The sequence below is a fragment of the Bufo bufo genome, chromosome 1 (genome assembly GCF_905171765.1).
Source record: "Bufo bufo chromosome 1, aBufBuf1.1, whole genome shotgun sequence".
NCBI lineage: Eukaryota > Metazoa > Chordata > Amphibia > Anura > Bufonidae > Bufo > Bufo bufo.
Genome location: NC_053389.1, coordinates 64,033,910 through 64,053,947, shown reverse-complemented (window position 1 = coordinate 64,053,947; position 20,038 = coordinate 64,033,910). Strand labels below are relative to the sequence as shown.

The window sequence follows — 20,038 nt, the reverse complement described above, 5'->3', positions numbered from 1 at the left end:
CGCACGAGGCGACATAGCTGTCATCTGCGCCTAATAAGGGCGATCCCCGTCATACAAAGCTGTAATGGGCTGCGACGACGGACTCAAAGACAACCTGTCATCACCATTTCCCTTATGAAATAAACATGACGCTACCGTGTGCATCTCTTACACGGCAGAGAACTGAGCCCTATTGTGTGTTCTGCAGCCAGTGTCAATTATTCTTTAGCGGAGCCCATTGCCATTTATAAAATGTACAAAAGTAGCCCTTTTCACATTCATTCCACAGGAGAGCAATTTTTAGGGCTTCTCCGGCCAAGCAAATTTAAAACCCCCCCCCAAAAAAGTAAAAATAAATCACACTTACAGGTCCCTATCATTACCAATTCAACGCTTCCCAGCCCCCCCCCCCCCCCCCGACAGTCTCTACTAGAAATGTAACCATTCAGCCAATCATTGGCCAAGGCAGATCACCACGGCGGCTGCCGATTTACCGAGCGGTCACGTTTCCTGTGTCAAGAGGGACCAGGAAATGGAGATTGGCGTGAGACCTGGGAAGGATTAGAATCGGAGGAGCGATAAGGTGAGTATGAATTATTTTACTGATTATTTTACACTGTTTTTAGACTGGGACCCTTTAAATCCAGTGAAAAAGATTTTTGGAAATATTACGGTATATAGGCCAGAAAATGACAATAGTGGAGCCTGTGATTTCGGATTGTTACTGATTTGAAAAGGCTCTATAGAAGGTCCCTTTGACACTACTTAGAGATTTCTGTCACTGAAAATATGTCACAATAGCCTAAGCTGTCCCTGACTTGAACAGCCCTTTGCTTAGAAGGTTGGGGCAGATTGAGTAATCAGTAAACTCTTGTAAAAAGTTGCAGATGACTGGCACACGCCATTGTTGCGCAAAGACTAGCAACTTGATACTCACCAACTTCAATCTTAAAAGGGGTGTTAAAATTTTGGACAATCCCTACAACTGCTTAAAATAAAAGAACACAAAAAATGGCTGAATAATATGCTTGGATCAACTCAAAACATACTAGAACCACTTGCATGATCTCATGGATGTGGTACACATGCATGAAAAACAAAAACCGATAACAATAAAATTTGCGCTGCCAATGCGAGAAGATTCGCCTCTTCGATGCAAGCGTTTTTAAACCTATTCTATTAGGTCACATATAGGGCAGCATTTTCGGACGCACACTATGCTGCCTTTAGCTCGAATTTCAGGAAGCCAAATGCTTCCTATTGTTGCCATCTGCTATTATATGGTTGCACAAAAGTACAATAAACCTAAATGTAGGAGATCTTACCTGATTTATGAAGGCTTATCGAGCGCAGATTTGGAAACAGGCGGGGTAGTGATCCGCCCGAATCGTCAATAGCCAAAATGTTGTTATTGGCGAGCACGAGGGTATGGAGACAAGGAAACATTGTGCCCAATTTACAGACATCTGACCAGTCCTTGAGGTTGTTGTCCGTTATATGGAGAAGCTTTAGGGAACGGAAACACTCCGGAGAGCTCACTATGGTGTCATAGTCGTTAAGGCACAAGAATAGTTCCTCCAAGCTGAAAAAAACGGAAGATGTCATTATATTACACTGTGCTCGTACGGTAAGATATAGAATATATGGCTCTTTGACTAGGTAAAGGAACAGGTATATGGTGCCTGCAAGAGATCAGTTGTCCCTTCCCACGGTGAAGGAGAACGGATCTCCTGGAGCCACCCCAAGGGCGCCAATGAAATATCTATTTAGTGACAAATATTTATGCAGATATGTTTACTGCATCCACTTTTATGGTGGAATTTGTCTTTACGGCATATAAATTATAAAGAATGAAAAGAGAATTTAAATCTGGTCTGGATAAGGGGTTGGTCTTCTCAAAGAGGTGGTCGTTAGGACCGAGTTTACTGTATAACCCCATTACTGTTCAAACTTTATCACTCATTGCTGCCGGTTCCAGCTATCACATAATATATCAGACATATAGCCCTTATACAGCTGAAAAAAAAAAGGAAATATACTGACATACACAGACCACACGTATGCCAAAGAGACACTCCTGTCCATTATGCACTAAGGATACATTTGGAGAGTAGACTAGAAGCATTTGCAGTGTCCCACTGCTGCGCCATACTGCACTGCTAAAGGGGTTAAAATGTGGGATTTAGGATATTCTTGCACAAGTTTCCTTCCTTTCTATAAGCTGCAAAAGGGTTAATTGGCCTTAGAGACTCAGTTGCTAGGTGGGGCTGTTACACCTTCCTCATAGGCAGTGGCTTAGTGCTGCCGTACTTTGCCGATGTGCTGCATTTTGGATGCGGCAAAAAAAACGCATTAAAAAACATTTGTTTTTTGCAACAACACTCCAGTTATGGTGCTTTTTCTTCCAGTAAGGGAATACACACAGCAGACTTAAATTACAATAATATAACTATTGTGTAATTGATGTAATTTGGTTTTGGTAAGAGATTTTCTTCTTTCCCTTTGTTAGAAGAAAAAGCACCATAACCACAGGTATGTCGTTGCAAAAACTGCATGCGGTTTTTTTGCCACATCCAAAGCCATGAGGGCCCCTAATCAGTTGGAGCTGAGACAGTGAGGAAAGGGCCAGCTAGAAGCATTCCTGGATAGAATAGCCAGCCAGCTTGAGAGCCTTAAATCAGCCTCGGAGGAAGCAACTGAGACTATATTGGAGTGTGTCAGCCATTGAGAGGAGGTGCGTGCTAAGAAGTCTGTGGAGATAACCTGCATACAGCTTCTAGACTCCATGGAATAATTGTGAGCTCAAGCACCCAGACCTGCTTTATACAAAGACTAGCCATTTGCCAAGGGACTTTGCTTGGCACTGTAGTGCTGCATTCTAATGAGAGAGATAGAAAGAGGGAAAGAGAAAATCTATATTGCACCTTTGTTAGCTGAATCACAGAAACAAAGTACAGATACAGGGAGACTGACTCAGAGAAGAAACATCTGGGCCTGTCTACCATCTTTGCAGCCTATAGAACTGAGGAAAATTGCAACCTGTGTAAGATCTGCCAGTCCACGCACCATCTGAACTTTGACAACTACTGTCAGGTTATTGCAAATGTTGTTTATTGCAAATCCGGCCTCATCACTGCATGCACCAGCACCTCCATTGCTACAGTACCACATTGCTTTGCTCTGCACTGGGACCCTGCCTTGCACCCTGCAATACACCACCAACACCAAGGGAACCCGAACCACCACCAGGCATGAAACGCCCCCAAATCCAGGGTGTGAAGAAAGGTGTGCGCCCTCCAACCACTCAACACTCAGTCCCAGGGAGTGCTGAAGAGGGACTGCCACCGCGAGTAACCACAACTCCTATTCTTTCTGCCCCACGACTCCCCTTGCAGTCCGGGTGGCTGCACATTTCTTACCATATACGATAAACGCACACACCGAATGCAGTGTGAACATAGCCCACTGTATTAAAAGCCTCACTGACAGCAGCTACATCCACCTGTGCCGTGTGTGCTGCCTCTGCTACGAACCCTGTCATTTTCCTACAGCCTATACAAAAGGAGAGCAATTTGCCAAGCCAGGGAAAAAAATGTTAACAGGCAAATTCACAAGGTGCAGTTTTTTAGTTTTTTTTTTTGGGTCAAATCAAGGACATAAAAGAGCAGTATTAGAATCCACTGAAACGCTGCACTAAACCTCGCTGTGTGAACCAGGCTTAGGTACGACTTGGTCTACTCTCCGAGTGTGCTTGTCAGGACAGGACAGCGGCATGAGAGATGACAAAATACTTACTACGGTAATTCCAGCAGCAATGTGTGCACTGTCTCCCAGGACACTTTACAGTTATTGAGGACTAGCTTGCGGACGCCAGAGAAGGTTCCAGCACACTGCCTTTCCAGGACGGATGCATGCAGAGGGTTAGAGCTGAGGTTCAGGAACTCCAGCTGAGGCACGTTAGACACAATCTTGCTGACCTTTTGCAAATTTAGAAAAGAAAGCACTCGATGTAACGCACTGATATTTTGAGAAGACACAATTTAGTATCAGTTTATTATTATTTATTAGAAAGTGCCAATAATTCTGTACGTCAAGAGGGGGATACACATACATAATGTATACAAATACAATAAACTAAGAGAGAGGACCCTGCCGCGAGAGCTTACAATCTACATGATCCTCATGGAAGTTAAAGGCTACGGATACTTTCGGGGCAATTTTTTTTTTTATGATGACATTTTACTCATTTTGGGCTAAAAATCATCTTTTCAATTGGTCTTTATTAAAAATTTTAAGCCATTTTTGTTTCAATCAGTCCGATTGCCGATTATCACTTCTCAGTCCTATCAGCTGACGGCTCAAGTGAAGGCTTATCTCACTTTCACACAGGTGAGTTTTCTGCCCGGGTGCAATGCGTGATGTGAACGCATTGCACCCGCACTGAATCCGGACCCATTCATTTCAATGGGGCTGTGTACAGGAGCGATGTTTTTCACGCATCACTTGTGCGTTGCGTGAAAAATCACAGCATGTTCTATATTCTGCATTTTTCACGCAGCCCTGGCCCCATAGAAGTGAATGGGGCTACGTAAAAATCACATTGCATCCACAAGCAAGTGCGGATGAAATGCGATTTTCACGGATGGTTGCTAAGGAGGTCATAATAAATAGGGATGAGGTCCATTCACTTTATTATTTTCCATTATAACATGGTTATAATGGAAAATAATAGCATTCTTTAATACAGTAAAATGTCCCTTGAGGGTTAAAAAATAATAATAAAATGACTCACCTCATCCACTTGATCGCGCAGCTGTTATCGTCTTCTTTCTTCTTCTTGCAGGACCTGCAAAAGGATTTGCGCTCACCACGTGCTGAGCGTGGTGATGTCAGTGCAGGTCCTTTTGCAGGTCCTGCAAGAAGAAGAAAGAAGGCGATAACGGCTGCGCGATCAAGTGGATGAGGTGAGTAATTTTTGTATTATTTTTTAACCCTCAAGGAACATTTTACTGTATTAAAGAATGCTATTATTTTCCATTATAACCATGTTATAATAGAAAATAATAAAATCTACAGAAAACCGAACCCAAACCCGAACTTCAGTGAAGAAGTCCGGGTCTGGGTACAACATTCAGTTTTTTATCACGCGTGTGCAAAACGCATTAAAACGCTTTGCACTCACGCCGAAAAAACGCCACGCAATCGCAGACAAAACTGGCGTGGGTTTCCCGCAACGCATCCGGACAAAGTCCGTGACGCCCATGTGAAAGGGGCCTTAGAGTGGATTTTATTGTGACTCGCGCTGCAATCCTAGTCATTTCCATAAGATTACCGCTCCTCTGCAATCCTGGCCACGACCAATGTCGCCGTACCCTTATCAACCTGAGAAGAATATGGCTTAAATGAGTGTATGTGAGTTCAGGAGATCAGAGATAAGGCTTCACATGAGCTGTCAGCTGACAGGACTGAGAACTGATACTCTGTAAACAGACAGATTTTTAATGCTGAATCTCGCAAAGCAAAGGCTTTTTTTGCCGGGCTCTTCATGGGTAAAGCTAGGCGAAGGGTTCCGCCTAGCAGTGAGCCCGATGATGTCACCCTGCACTGATGGGTTGGCTTTAGCGCTGCCCTAGCCTGTAAAACGGCTAGGGCAGCACTAAAGCCCGCCCATCAGAGCCAGTGATGTCAACAGGAACACTGCTAGGCGGAAGCCTCCGCCTAGCAGAGTAAAAAAAATAAACAGCCCTTGCCTGCGCGATTGAGTGCAGGGCAAGGGAGAGCATCGGAGCATGAAATGCTCCAATGCTCATAATCGGGGGGGAAGAAAGGGATATGTCCGGGTTCAGCTCTGAACCCGGACAACCTGTATAACCTAATCTATGCAACTCAGGTATTCTGCTCCTCTGCCGAAACGGAGTACCGAAATATCCTGATCTAGATACGGATGTGGCCAAAGCAGAGATAAACATTTGTAAATCTAAGCGATCCTTAACGGCAGCCTGATAATTCAATATGGCAACTACTGTACGCTGGATTAAAAGATATGTAAAAGACCAGGAGACGGGAAGAAATTGATCTCAGAGAATGTCCTCTATTTATACAGGATTTACATACAATAAAAGACGGCAAACACACAAGAGAAAGCAGCACGAACCAATGCAGTGAGAGAATAAAACAAAGAAACACAGAGCCTTTGTACTGCAGGTATTGGTTCATTGAAATGGTAAACTGCAGCACAACAAGGACAATAGACAAGTGCTAGGGATACTCCACCACTGAGCAGGGACGGGTCTAGGAATGTAACCCGGGCGGACAAAATAAACTAATAAAACAATAAAACATCACAGGGCCGGTATAGAAGAAATTCTCCAGCTTCTTTCTCAAACATAATTCGACACAGAGGTCCATGTTGTGTGTCAGTAAGAAAAATGAAGTAATATTGAGTTTTTTTGTGTGCCAAAGACATCCATTGTTTTTGTTTAGTTTTTTCTTTTTGCCCCTGCTTAAAAAAAAACTTTTTTGTGGCATCTACAAGGGAAGTCACATTAGAAGGGGGTACATTGTTTCCCGTTTTAAAACATGCTGGCTTGAAAAGAAAAATGCTAGTAGTAAAGCACACTAGATGTAATAAAATGCCACAAAAAAGCAACAATATCCTCTAAAAAGAGGCACAATGCTGGGGGGTTTTCAAGTGGACTAAAAAAAAAAAATGATGTAAGAATATGGCCATGCGGTCAGGCCAAATTCAGATGTGAATCTTAAAAGGAGATAAACTGTAAGGCCTCTTTCACACGGGCGTCATGTTTTTGGCCCGGATAAGATGTGGGTGCGTTGCGGGAAAATGCGCCATTTTTTTTTTCGCGCGAGTGCAAAACATTGTAATGCGTTTTGCACGCGCGTGAGGAAAAATCGGCATGTTTGGTACCCAAACCCGAACCCAGACTTCTTCACAGAAGTTCGGGTTTGGGTTAGGTGTTGTGTAGATTTTATTATTTTCCCTTATAATATGGTTATAATGGAAAATAATAGCATTCTGAATACATTATGCATAGTAAAAAAGAGCTGGAGGGGTTAAAAAATAAATAAATAAATAATTTAACTCACCTTAATCCACTTGCTCGCGCAGCCGGCATCTCTTCTGTTTTCATCTTTGCTGTGCAGAGGAATAGGACCTTTGATGACATCACTGCGCTCATCACATGGTCCATCACATGATCTTTTTACCATGGTGATGGATCATGTGACGGACCATGTGATGAGCGCAGTGACGTCACCACAGGTCCTATTCCTGTGCACAGCAAAGAAGAAGACAGAAGAGAAGCCGGGCTGCGCGAGCAAGTGGATTAAGGTGAGTTACATTTTTATATATTTTTTTTAACCCCTCCAGCGCTGTTTTACTATGCATTCTGTATTCAGAATGCTATTATTTTCCCTTATAACCATGTCATAAGGGAAAATAATAATGATCGGGTCCCCATCCCAATCGTCTCCTAGCAACCGTGCGTGAAAATCGCACCACATCCGCACTTGCTTGCGGATGCTTGCGATTTTCACGCAGCCCCATTCACTTCTATGGGGCCTGCGTTGCGTGGAAAACGCACAAAGAGGAGCATGCTGCGATTTTCACGCAACGCACAAGTCACTGCTCATGAAAATCACTGCTCGTGTGCACAGCCCCATAGAAATGAATGGGTCCGGATTCAGTGCACCTCAAGCATCGCATCTGCGCGGAATACTCGCCCGTGTGAAAGGAGCCTAAAAGGACAGATTTGATGTCTCCTCTTTTTTTAATTCACTCCTGATTTTGGCTTCCAAAACTGCATGCAGAAACCTGACCGTGTGGCCGTACCCTAAAGGGATAGTCCACCAAAAGTAATTATCTCCTGTCCACTGGAAAGGCAAGAACTGCTAGTGTTTGGCCAGTGCCATAGACTTGGACAGGTGATAATTGCTCCTGACCAGGATACCCTTTAAGGCTACTTTCACACTCGCGTTTAGTGCGGATCCGTCATGGATTTGCACAGACGGATCCGTTCAGATAATGCAAACGTCTGCATCCGTTCAGAACGGTTCCGTTTGTATTATCTTTAACATAGCCAAGACGGATCCTCCTTAAACACCAATGAAAGTCAATGGAGGACGGATCCGTTTTCTATTGTGTCATAGAAAACTGATCCGTCCCCATTGACTTACATTGTGTGTCAGAACGGATTAGTTTGGCTCAGTTTCGTCAGACGGACACCAAAACGCTGCAAGCAGCTTTTTGTGTCCGCCTCCAAAGCAGAATGGAAATGGAACTGAAGCAAACTGATTTATTCTGAGCGGATCCTTATCCATTCAGAATGCATTAGGGCAAAACTGATCCGTTGTGGACCGCTTGTGAGAGCCCTGAACGGATCTCACAAACGGAAACCAAAATGCTAGTGTAAAAGTAGCCTAACACCCAAAGAGGAATTAGGCCTAGTTCACACGAAAGTATGGCTTTTATAGTTTTCACGGATCCGTTGTTCCGTTTTTCAGTTTCGTTGTGTTTCCGTTTTTCCGTATGGCATATACAGTATACAGTAATTACATAGAAAAAATTGGGCTAGGTATAAAATTTTCAATAGATGGTTCAGCAAAAACGGAACGGATACATAAGACATACGGATGCATTTCCGTATGTGTTCCGTTTTTTTTGCGGACCCATTGACTTGAATAGAGCCATGGAACGTGATTTGCGGGCAATAATAGGACATGTTCTATCTTTCAACGGAACGGAAAAACGGAAATACGGAAACGAAATGAATGGTTCCGTATACGGAACACAAAAAAACGGCCCGTACACTCGCAAAAAAAACGTTTGTGTGAACTAGGCCTTAATCAAAGGATGTAAGCAGGTTTTTGGCACACTAAAGTCACAAATTTTTGCACAAGCAGAGGCCTTTTTAAATTTTTACGCCACCCTGGCCACTTTTCAAAAAAAGTTTGTGGCCCGACACATTTACTATAGTTTAAACCAGAAACTACTGTAAATCATAGTACAGATTTTCTTTACTGGACCATGGACTGCTAGAAGATGGACCAAATTTATTAGAAAGACCTGCTTCTGATTGGTGTATGAAATGCCAAGATACTTGCACTAGTTTTTTTGGCATTAAAAAGTTGCAAACTGCTAAATAGAAATGTCACTTTTTACGTTGTATGGAACAAGCCTCCGCCAGAGAACATGAGGGTCCAGTTTGCTGAAATCTAACAGCTTGATCTTTCTCTTCCCCATCATCAGCCATTAGAGGCACGTTGGGAAGCCCCCATACACATTAGATGGTTGTGCTGAAATTGGTGGGTCCGTCCGACATCCATCTATTGTGTTTGGCTAGCCTGCAGTTGTTGGTTAATGTCCTCAGCAAACATGATGTAGAAGATCACTTGTCTTACCTCCTGCCAGTCTTCAAGCTTGTTACCAGACAAGTCCAATTCCCAAACGTGGGAACAAAACGCAGCGATCTCACTCTCGTCGCCAGCATGGCTGATACCACAGCCGGTCAATACCAGGATATTTGGAAGATTCAGGCGATCTAAAACAAAGATTATACAGGTAAACTCTCTGGATCAATAGAGTAATGTAGTGATTATAATCAAGGGCATAAAATAACATAAAGTAGTGATTATATCTACTATAGAGTACCTAAACCTTTGCCAAAAAAAATGAAGGGGCACAAGTCATGCCCTTCGGCTTTCGTTGCCTCTGCTCGGCTCTCCAAAGCATGTGGAGTATGGATCCATACTTCGCTCACTCGAAAAGCTGAGCAGAGGAAATTCTTTGAGCAGTGTGTCTGCGCCTTTGTGTTTTTAACACAGGTTTAGTTACTCTTTAAAGGGGTTTCTAAGATTTTCATTTCGATGGCATATCCTCATGATAGGTCATCTATATCAAAATGGCGGAGGTCCGACTCCTGCCACCCCCGCCGATCAGCTGTTTGAAGAGACAGCGGCACTACATAAGTGCTGCAGCCTCTTCCTAGTCCTGTGATGTCTCGTTCATCAGTCACACAGTGAAAAGGGCTGATCTGCAATACAAAGAACAGCCACTATACAATGGATGGCGCTGTGCATGGTAAGCTGCGAGGAGGACACAGTGTTCACCGTTCTCCTCAAAAAAATCATCGGCGATGGTGACAGGATTCGGACCCCGACCGATCTGATATTGATGACCTACCCTAAGGAATCAATACTAAACATATGGACAACCCTTTTAAGTACGACCTGCAAAAAGAGCTCTACAACATGAAACAATGGTGGAACAGCCACGGGCTGCTGATATTTTTTATGCATTTTCAAATCCACATCATGCTCATTCTGTGGCGGATTTGTCGTGGATTTCACCTTTTTCAATGTCGCAGGGGTGACAGACTTGCGGCAAGATCTGTGGTTTAAAGGGATTCCGTCACCTCTTTTTACCCTATAGAGATGCGGACATGCACGGCTAGATCGCCGCTAACATGTCCGCAATATACCTGTCCCATATCTCTAAGTGGTTTTATTGAGTGTAAAAAATTATTTTATATATATGTAAATCAGCCTGGTAAGGAGCCCAAGGGACTGCACTAACCGTTCTGGAGCCTATCCATGCCCGAGTCCTCCGAATCTCCTCCTAGCTCACAGTTAGATTGCCGTAATCTCGCACATGCGCAGTGCCGGCATAGTGTTCCTTAACTGTGCTGGCATCAGCCTCAGGGAAGGAACTGAACCGCGAGATTATGGCGATCTGACTTTGTGAGCAAGGAGGATATTCCTGGATGCAGGCGGTGCTGGGCTCCTTCACAGGGGGCGTGGATGGGCTCCAGAACGGTTAGTGCAGCCCCTTGGGCTCCTTACCAGGCTGATTTATATATATATATAAAATCATTTTTTACACTCAATAAAACCACACAGAGCTATGGGACAGGTATATTGCAGACAGGTATATTGCGGACATGCAATCGGCGATCTAGCCGTGCATGTCCGCATCTCTATAGGGTAAAAAGAGGTGACAGAATCCCTTTAAGTATTCCAACTGGTCTTGGACATACCCATACATTTTAGCATTTAAAGGAACACTCCAGGCAAAACGGATAGCCCTTTAATACCTAGTGCAAGGCCTGGGGTGAAGAACCCATGACAGTTTCTCATTGGTGATGTTCTTGGAATCTGTATGTTTTGCCTCCAATGTTCCATTAAAGTTAAGATTGCAGCAACATCTCCCATCAACCTAAAAGGGGGGGCCTCTTCAGCAAAGCTCCCATGAATTATAATGAAATGATCAATTCCCCCTCTTGAAGAAGTGTTAGAAGGGATGGTAATTAAATATAGACAATATATGTGAGTGCAATGCTATAAGCAAGCCCCGGTTACATTGTACCACAAGGCATCCTTCCATAGATGATATAATGCTGCCCCCTACTGGTTATTTAATATTACACTGTGCAGTAAAAAATACAACACAATCAATTCTTATACTGTCTGCAAGAACCCATGTATATTAGAGAATGCACCGACTCCATCTTGCACTGTGACTATACATGATGCGACCTTGCAGCCCTCTAAAATGCAGCCTGCACAATTGAATGTACCCATATTGGGACTATTAGGCTACGTTCACATACGCGTTAAAGCCTCTGCTGGAACAGCCTGCCAAAGATGACCGGATACTGCCGTTCACCACCAGAGCTCATTGAATATAATGGGTCCCGGCGGGGATCCACCCGGTTCCCAGGATGAGTGCTGGGATTCGGTAGGACAAAAACTAGGAGCAGCAATAGTTTTTTGTCCAGCCAAATCCCGCCACCCATGGCAGAAACCAGCTGGATCCCATTCTAGTCAATGGGGTCCATTGGTGCTCTGGCATTATCCAGCTATGCCAAATATGATGAACTCTGACAAGCTATTCCTCTGCCAGAACAGCCAGTAAATTAAAAGGGTTTCTGAGCATCTACAACTATAGAAAAGTACCTGTATGTATCTGAAGACTCACCAGATGATGCCACATAGATCAGAAGTAGTTATTTTTTCATTTTCATTATCTAGCCTAGTTCATTACTGCACCTTTGTTTTGATACTGCCAGGGCTTGCTTTTGGTGGGATTACCAATGTGAAGGACTATATTTCCCATGATTGCGCTCCTTTCTCACAAACATTGACTCTCTTTGCAGTTGGCTGCATGTCCCTCCATCACAGGGTACAAAATAGTGCTGAAATTACTCATTAGCTTCACATAAAACACAGATCTGCTCTGCCGCTCAATGAACATTGTGCAATGTGCTGTCCAGCATGTAATGCATTCCCCATCCAAAGGCCTCATGCACACGACCGTTGTTGTGTTTCGTGTCCGTTGTTCCGTTTTTCGTGATTTTCTGCGGACCCATTGAATTTCAAACTTGACTTAGACTTGTTTTTTACTTTCCATCATGTCTGGTGATCCTCCAAAAAAAAAAGGAAGACACACGGAAACGGATTACGGAACAACGGAACCCCATTTTGCGGAACGGAACACAAGAACGGTCGTGTGCATGAGGCCAAAGACAGAGAGACAGGGATAAACGCAGGGAGCAGTGGAGATAAGAGGCATGTGATATGTGATGTCTCATGCTATAGGGAGTGGGAGAAGGGAGATAACCATGAGTTCTGAGTACGAGAGGTCACACAAGTAGATGATAAACACCAGGAGCATGGTGATGTGACTGCATGTATGACCGAGGCATCTCAGCTATAGTTTCTACGTAACTAATCTTAGTGCATGTAAACCACTTGAATATAATTTGTAAAGATTTGAAAACCCCTTTAACTGGTTGGGTTCAGTTATCTGCTTGCACAGTACTATCTCTAAGGACCACACAGTTCATAGGATAGACAGTTAGGTCCATATATATTTGGACAGAGACAACCGTTTCCTAATTTTTGTTCTGTACATTACCACAATGGATTTTGAACAAAACAATTCAGATGCAGTTGAAGTTCAGACTTTCAGCTTTAAGTCAGTGGGTTGAACAAAATGATTGCATAAAAATGTGAGGAACGAAAGCATTTTTTAAACTCAATCCCTTCACTTCAGGGGCTCAAAAGTAATTGGACAAATTACATAATTGTAAATGAAATGTTCATTTCTAATACTTGGCTGAAAACCCTTTCTTGGCAATGACTGCCTGAAGTCTTGAGCTCATGGACATCACCAGACGCTGTGTTCCCTCCTCTTTAATGCTGTGCCAGGCCTTTACTGCCGCGGTTTTCAGTTGCTGTTTGTTTGTGGCCTTTCTGTCTGAAGTTTAGTCTTTAACAAGTGAAATGCTCTATTGGGTTCAGATCCGGTGACTGACTCGGCCATTCAAGAATATTCCACTTCTTGGCTTTAGTGCCCATTAACACATCCGTTGAATTATGCGGAACGGGTGCGGACCCATTCATTTTTAATGGGGCCGGAAAAGATGTGGACAGCACACAGTGTGCTGTCTGCATCCGCATTTCTGGAGCGCGGCCCCGAACTTCCGGTCCGCAGCTCCGGAAAAAAATAGAACATGTCCTATTCTTGTCAGCAGCTGCAGACAAGAATAGACATTTCTATTGGGGTGCCGGCCTGGAGTTTTGCGGATCCGCAAAACACTTCGGACGTGTGAATGGACCCTTAATTAACTCCTGGGTTGCTTTGACTATGTTTTGGGTCATTGTCCATCTGTATTACAAAACGCCGACCAATCAGTTTGGCTGGATTTGAGCACACGGTATGTCTCTATAAACCCCAGAATTCATCCGGCTGCTTCTGTCCTGTGCCACATCATCAATAAACACTAGGGGCCCAGTGCCACTGACAGCCATACATGCCCACGCCATCACACTGCCTCCGCCGTGTTTAACAGATGATGTGGTATGCTTTGGATCATGAGCTATGCCATGCCTTCGCCATACTTTTTTCTTTCCATCATTCTGGTAGAGGTTGATCTTGGTTTCATCTGTCCAAAGAATGTTCTGCCAGAAGTGTTCTGTTTTTTTAAGATTTTTTTTTAACAAAGTCCAATCTAGGCTTCTTATTCTTGAGGCTGATGAGTGGCTTGCATCGTGCAGTGAACCCTCTGTATTTACTTTCATGCAGTTTTCTCTTTATGGTAGATTTGGATATTGCTACGCCTATATCCTGGAGAGTGTTGTTCACTTGGTTGGCTGTTGTGAAGGGGTTTCTCTTGCCCATGGTAATTATTCTGCCATTATCCACCACTGTTGTCTTCCGTGGGCATCCAGGTCTTTTTGCATTGTTGAGGTCACCAGTGCTTTCTTTCTTTCTCAGGATGTACCAAACTGTAGATTTTGCCACTCCTTATAATGTAGCAATTTCTCGGATGGGTTTTTTCTGTTTTCGCCGATGAAGCATGGCTTGTTTCACCTGCATGGAGAGCTCCTTTGACCGCATGTTTACTTCTCAGCAAAATCTTCAAAATGCAAGCACCACAGCTCAAATCAACTCCAAGCCTTTTATGTGCTTAATTAAAAATGAAATAATGAAGGAATTGCCCACATCTGCCCACGAAACAGCCTTTGAGTCATTTGTCCAATTATTTTTGGCCCCTTTAAAAACAGGGTGCCACGTGTAAAGAAGCAGAAACTTCTAAACCCTTCATCCAATTTTAATATGGATACCCTAAAATGAAAGCTAAAAGTCTGGACTTTATGTCCATTATATAACTATAACTTGAATATGTTTTAGTAAACAGGTAATAAAAACAACATTTGTGTCAGTGTCCAAATATATATGGACCTAACTGTATATAATACAGTCATTTGTTCTGTAGCTTGGCAGCTGCAGTGCACCTTTTGTTACACAGAAAATTGGAAAAGATAAATAGGAAAAATGCAGATTAATATTTAATCACACTGCCGCACATTGGACTGCAGGGGAGGCGTGGAGGTGGAGTGTTGGAGAGGAGGTTAGGAGTGGTGGCGGCGAGGGTGGTTGTAATCTTCATGTTTGCTAATCCCTCTCTCCAGCGCTTCACCAGGCCGCATGTGCAATGGTCGGAGGGGTGCAACCCTTCTTCCCTTTGAGGCACACCCTGGACTTTTAAGGCTCCTGCCTAGTGGTGGCTTGACGTTAGGTGGATGTGTAGCAGGGTGCAAGGCAGGAGGGTAGGCAAAAGGCCGGCAGATGGTGGAGGCAATAACCAGGCCTGCTTTTCCCTTTTGCTTGTATATAAGAGGAGGCCTTAATGATGGTTGTCATCCCTTAGTCTCTTTGTATAAGTACTAGCAATCTCCCCAAATTGACCAAATGTGTGCATTCTCTCAAACTTTCTGCAGTGCCTAACTATAGGGTGCAGTCCTAGATCGAATGGGCAGTCCTCATAAGTGTGGCGTGGCGGCTGAAGCAATTAACCATAACCACGTGCAGTAAAGTCTGAAGCCATATGCGTGTGTTACCTTTTTTACTGTCGTAGTCCAGCACGGGTTTAAATTGGTCCTGAACCTTCTGTAAATATCCAGTGCTTCCTTACCTCAGAGGATAATTGCTATGGGAGAGCTGTACATGGCTATCTTCGGCTTTCCCATATAAATGACTGGAGCAACGCTGTGCATGTCCAAGCCGGCGCTCTGTTCATCTCAGGGGGCTCCACAAAGTACAGGGCTACCATTTTAGTGATTGGTGGGGTCCTAGTAGTAGGACCCCCACCGATCTGATAGTTATCCCCCACCCATACATAGACATTTGGGAAACATAGTGCACAGATCAACTCAGTAAAGATTTTAACAGCATTAACAGTGATGCATAACATTACTTTAGCGGTGAACCATAGCATTATAGCATTAACCCTTTTAGCAGTGATCCATTGGGTCACTGCAACATCATCTGTTACCTTTCATAGGTGACACTTGTGGCCCCGGGGGAACATGCACTCCAGCACCTGGACCCCTCCTGTATGGGAAGTTTTCTGGGCTGTACTTCTCACACAGCATCTGCATGAAACTCCGTCCACAAGGTGGTTCCATCTCTGTTTCCTAGAAGAACAATGGTACATAGTATTACAGACTATGCTTAAAACTAAACGTTCTGCACCTTGACTTTTCCATGACACAATGTGTGGCATAAACTGCCCCAGTGATGTTGCTTAAATGGTCAGTGTAGTTTCAACAAACTTTGCACAACTTAATAGTACAGGTGAATATAAGAAACTTTGTAACATATCTTAGCAGAAAAATGCAATTTCTCCCTCTAGCAGCTCCCTAATCCTCCCCTCTCTATATACTTCTTTGGGCAGCATGTGTTTGCTTCTTTGCACACTTCCTCCCTCCTCCCCTCTCTATAGATTTCTATGGGCAGCATGTCTCTTTGTGTCTGTGTGCACTTCCTCCTCCTCACCACTCCCTTCTCCATAGACATCAAAGGGCAGCATGTCTGTGTGTGTGTGTGTCTCTCTGCATTTCCAACCTTCTTCTCACCCCTCCCCTGTCAATAGATGTCTATGGGCAGCATGTGTCTCTGTCTCTCTGTACTTCCTCCCCCCTGTCTGTGCGCATTTTGTTTTCTCACTCTCACCAACAGGAAGGGCTATTCTCATCCACAAAATCAGATATAAGTAGGGCCTACAGTGAGTTTCTTGGATCGGCTACATGGATTTACTGTGTGAATAGCTTTATTGACCTGTATGGGTCAATGTGCTGTTTTAAAAACGGGTAAAGGCCCCTTTACACAGGCCGTGAATCCGCCAGATAATTGCTAACGAGCGTTCATAGGAAAGCTCGTTAGCGATTATCTGGCGGTATAAAGATGCTGCGGATTACCCAATGAATGAGCAAAAAGAGACTCATCCCCGTCGCAGCCTGCTATTGGCTGCTTCCCCTGTCACCAGATGTTTTGATCCGAGAGACAGGGAGATGCAGCGGCGGCCATGCAGGGATCCGGAGGAACGTGGCTGCAGAGGAGCAGGTAAGTATAATCCATACAAGAGGCCCGGGCATTGGGGGGAATATTTTAGATATCGGATAACTCCTTTAACACAAGGAAGAGAAATACCGTCCTGTGCAGGAGCCCTTACAGTCAAGCAGAAATACTGTGAGGGAGGATGCCATTGGGCGGTTATATGCTATTTCTACCTTCCTCCTCCATGTTCAGGGATGTCAGTAGCAGAGAACTAATGGGGGATGTGGTATGTCTTGTTTGCTTCATTGATTTTTCTCTTGCTGTAAAGAGAACATCTGAGACAAAGCTCATCTGCAAATAAACATCGGTGTGCACTGAAATGGAAAAGCTTTACTTGTATATGGAAACAGATATAGTACAAGCCAATGCCGTACACTGATCTGCCATAACATAAAAACCACCTGCCGAATACTGTTAAAGGGAACCTGTCACCTCCAAAAACCATCCCAAGCCGACAGCAGTACCTGACAGTAGTCAGCAGCGTGTTTCCGACGATAATTTTCTTCCTGAAGGCCGATGCGGCTAAAGCTCAGAAAACGTTCTTTTATCCCCTGCCGGCGCGCTTCTCTAGTCATGCTGGAAGTCAAGGGGGCAGCGGCCTCAAGATAACCACGCCCCCTTCCCTGCCCCTTCGCTGTGACAGACAGCCGGCAGTTCGGCTGGCTTTGCCAAACTCTCTGCGTAATTGCTGTCAGTCACAGGGAAGGGGGCGTGGTTATCTTGACTTGAAGCAAGGAGGCCGCTGCCCCATTGACTTCCAGCATGACTAGAGAAGCGCGCCGGCAGAGAATAAAAAAACGTTTAGCCGCATCGGCCTTCAGGAAGAAAATTATCATCGGAAACATGCTGCTGGCTACTGTCTGGTACTGCTGGCGGCTTGGGATGGTTTTTGGAGGTGAGGTTCCCTTTAAGGTCCCCCTTGTGCCCCCAGACCAGACCGGACAAGGAGGAGAACTCTACAAGACCAGTGAAGGTGTCTTGTGATATCTGGAAAATCTTATAAACACATTTATAAAAAAAAAATATAAAAAAAATGCACTACACATGTTTGACATCACCGCGTCCGTAATGACCTGATCTATGAAACGGTCATGTTACTTTCCCCGCACGGTGAACGCCATAAAAAAATTAAAATAAAAACTATGATGAAATTGAAATTTTGCCCACCTTACTCCCCAAAAAAGGTAATAAAAGTGATCAAAAAAGTCGTATGTATGCCAAAATGGTACCAATCAAATCGGCACCCCATCCCGCAAAAAATTAGCCCCTACATGAGACAATCGCCCAAAAAGTTAAAAAAATATGGCTCTCAGACTATGGAGACAACATGATTTTTTTTATTTTTCTAAAATGCTGTTATTGTGTTTAAGTAAAATAAATAAAAAAAAGTATACATATTAGGTATCGCCACGTCTGTAAAAACCTGCTCTATAAAAATAACACACGACCTAACCCCTCAGGTGAACACAGCAAAACAATATAAATACGGTGTCAAAAGCCATTTTTGTCACCTTACATCACAAAAAGTGTAATAGCAAGCGACCAAAATGTGCCAATCAAACCGACATCTCATCCCGCAAAATGGGGTCACTTTTTTGGAGTTTCTACTGTAGGGGTGCATCAGGGGGGCTTCAAATGGGACATGGTGTAAATAAACCAGTCAAGCAAAATCTGCCTTCCAAAAACCTTCCTTCTGTGCCCTGCCGTGTGCCCGTACAGCAGTTTACGACCACATATGGGGTGTTTCTGCAAACTAAAGAATCAGGGCAATAAATATTGAGTTTTGTTTGGCTGTTAACCCTTGCTTTGTTACTGGAAAAAATGGATTAAAATGGAAAATTTGCCAAAAAATGGAAATTCTAAAATTTTATCTCCAATTGCCATTAACTGTTGTGGAATACCTAAAGGGTTAACAAAGCTTGTAAAAATCAGTTTTGAATACCTTGAGGGGTGTAGTTTCTAGAATGGGGTCATTTTTGGGTGGTTTCTATTATGTAAGCCTCACAAAGTGACTTCAGACCTGAACTGGTCCTTAAAAAGTGGGTTTTGGAAAATTCCCAAAATGATCCAAACATGTAGACATATGGGGAATGTAAATTAATAACTATTTTTGGAGGTATTACTATGCATTATAGAAGTAGAGAAATGAAAACTTGGAAATTTGCAAATTTTTCTAAATTTTTGGTAAATTTGGTATTTTTTTATAAATAAAAATGATTTTTTCTTTACTCCATTTTACCAGTGTCATGAAGTACAATATGTGACGAAAAAAACAATCTCAGAATGGCCTGGATAAGTGAAAGAGTTTTAAAGTTATTCACACAAAGTGACACTGGTCAGATTTGCAAAAAATGGCCTGGCCCGTAAGGTGAAAAGGAGCCCGTTCCTTAAGGGGTTAAAGGGGTTGCATCCATGTAGATGTCCGTGTTTGGCCCTCTGTGTGTCATCTGTATTCCATGGACTATGCTCAGAGGAACATCAATTTCCAAAGCATCTCCTATCAGTGGTCAGTGAAAAACAGACCAAACACGGATGTAACACACGGACACATAGATTATATTGGGCGTGTTTGGCCCACATCACGGACCAAAGTACTGCATGTCTCTGTGATTTTCTTACTGACATGGTCAGTGGAAAACACCACTGATGCGTGAACAAACACATTAAAATCAATGGCATGTGTACTGTCTGCTAAAAATGCAGACAACAGTCAGTGAAAAACGGAAATGTGAAAAATGTGAACAAGGTCTAAGAATCTGTTCATACATAGTTTTTTTTAGGGCACTTTTCAGCAATTTTGTGGTTTTTGAGGCTTTTTTTCCACTTGCATATTTTTTTGCTGAAATAAACGGCAGCTCCTGAGGTCAGCTGAAAGTCTATGTCAGGGATCAGCAACCTCTGGCGCTCCAGCTGTTCTGAAACTACAACTCCCAGAATCCTCCTTTCACTTCTATGGGAGTTAGGCCTCATGCACACGACTGTGGTGTGTTTGGCGGTCCGCAAATCGCGGATCCGCAAAACACGGATGGCGTCCGTGCACGTTCCGCAATTTGCGGAACGGCACGGACAGCCTTTAATATAACTGCCTATTCTTGTCCGCAAAGCGCGGACAAGAATAGGACGTGTTATATTTTTTTGGCG

The 20,038-nt window shown here is 43.6% G+C and overlaps 1 protein-coding gene across 2 annotated transcripts in view; it reads right to left on the bottom strand.

Annotated features, from left to right (window-relative positions):
* TBCEL (tubulin folding cofactor E like) overlaps positions 1-20,038 on the bottom strand; it is a 53,876-nt gene that overhangs the window by 9,746 nt on the left and 24,092 nt on the right. For both annotated transcript variants that reach the window (XM_040425233.1, XM_040425226.1), the window contains exons 2-5: positions 15,834-15,975; positions 9,397-9,536; positions 3,775-3,956; positions 1,305-1,561 (exon numbers count right to left, since the gene is read on the bottom strand). In XM_040425233.1, the coding sequence (XP_040281167.1) occupies positions 1,305-1,561; positions 3,775-3,956; positions 9,397-9,536; positions 15,834-15,966 (712 nt within the window). In that variant the 5' untranslated portion in view covers positions 15,967-15,975. The remainder of the gene's footprint in view (positions 1-1,304; positions 1,562-3,774; positions 3,957-9,396; positions 9,537-15,833; positions 15,976-20,038) is intronic.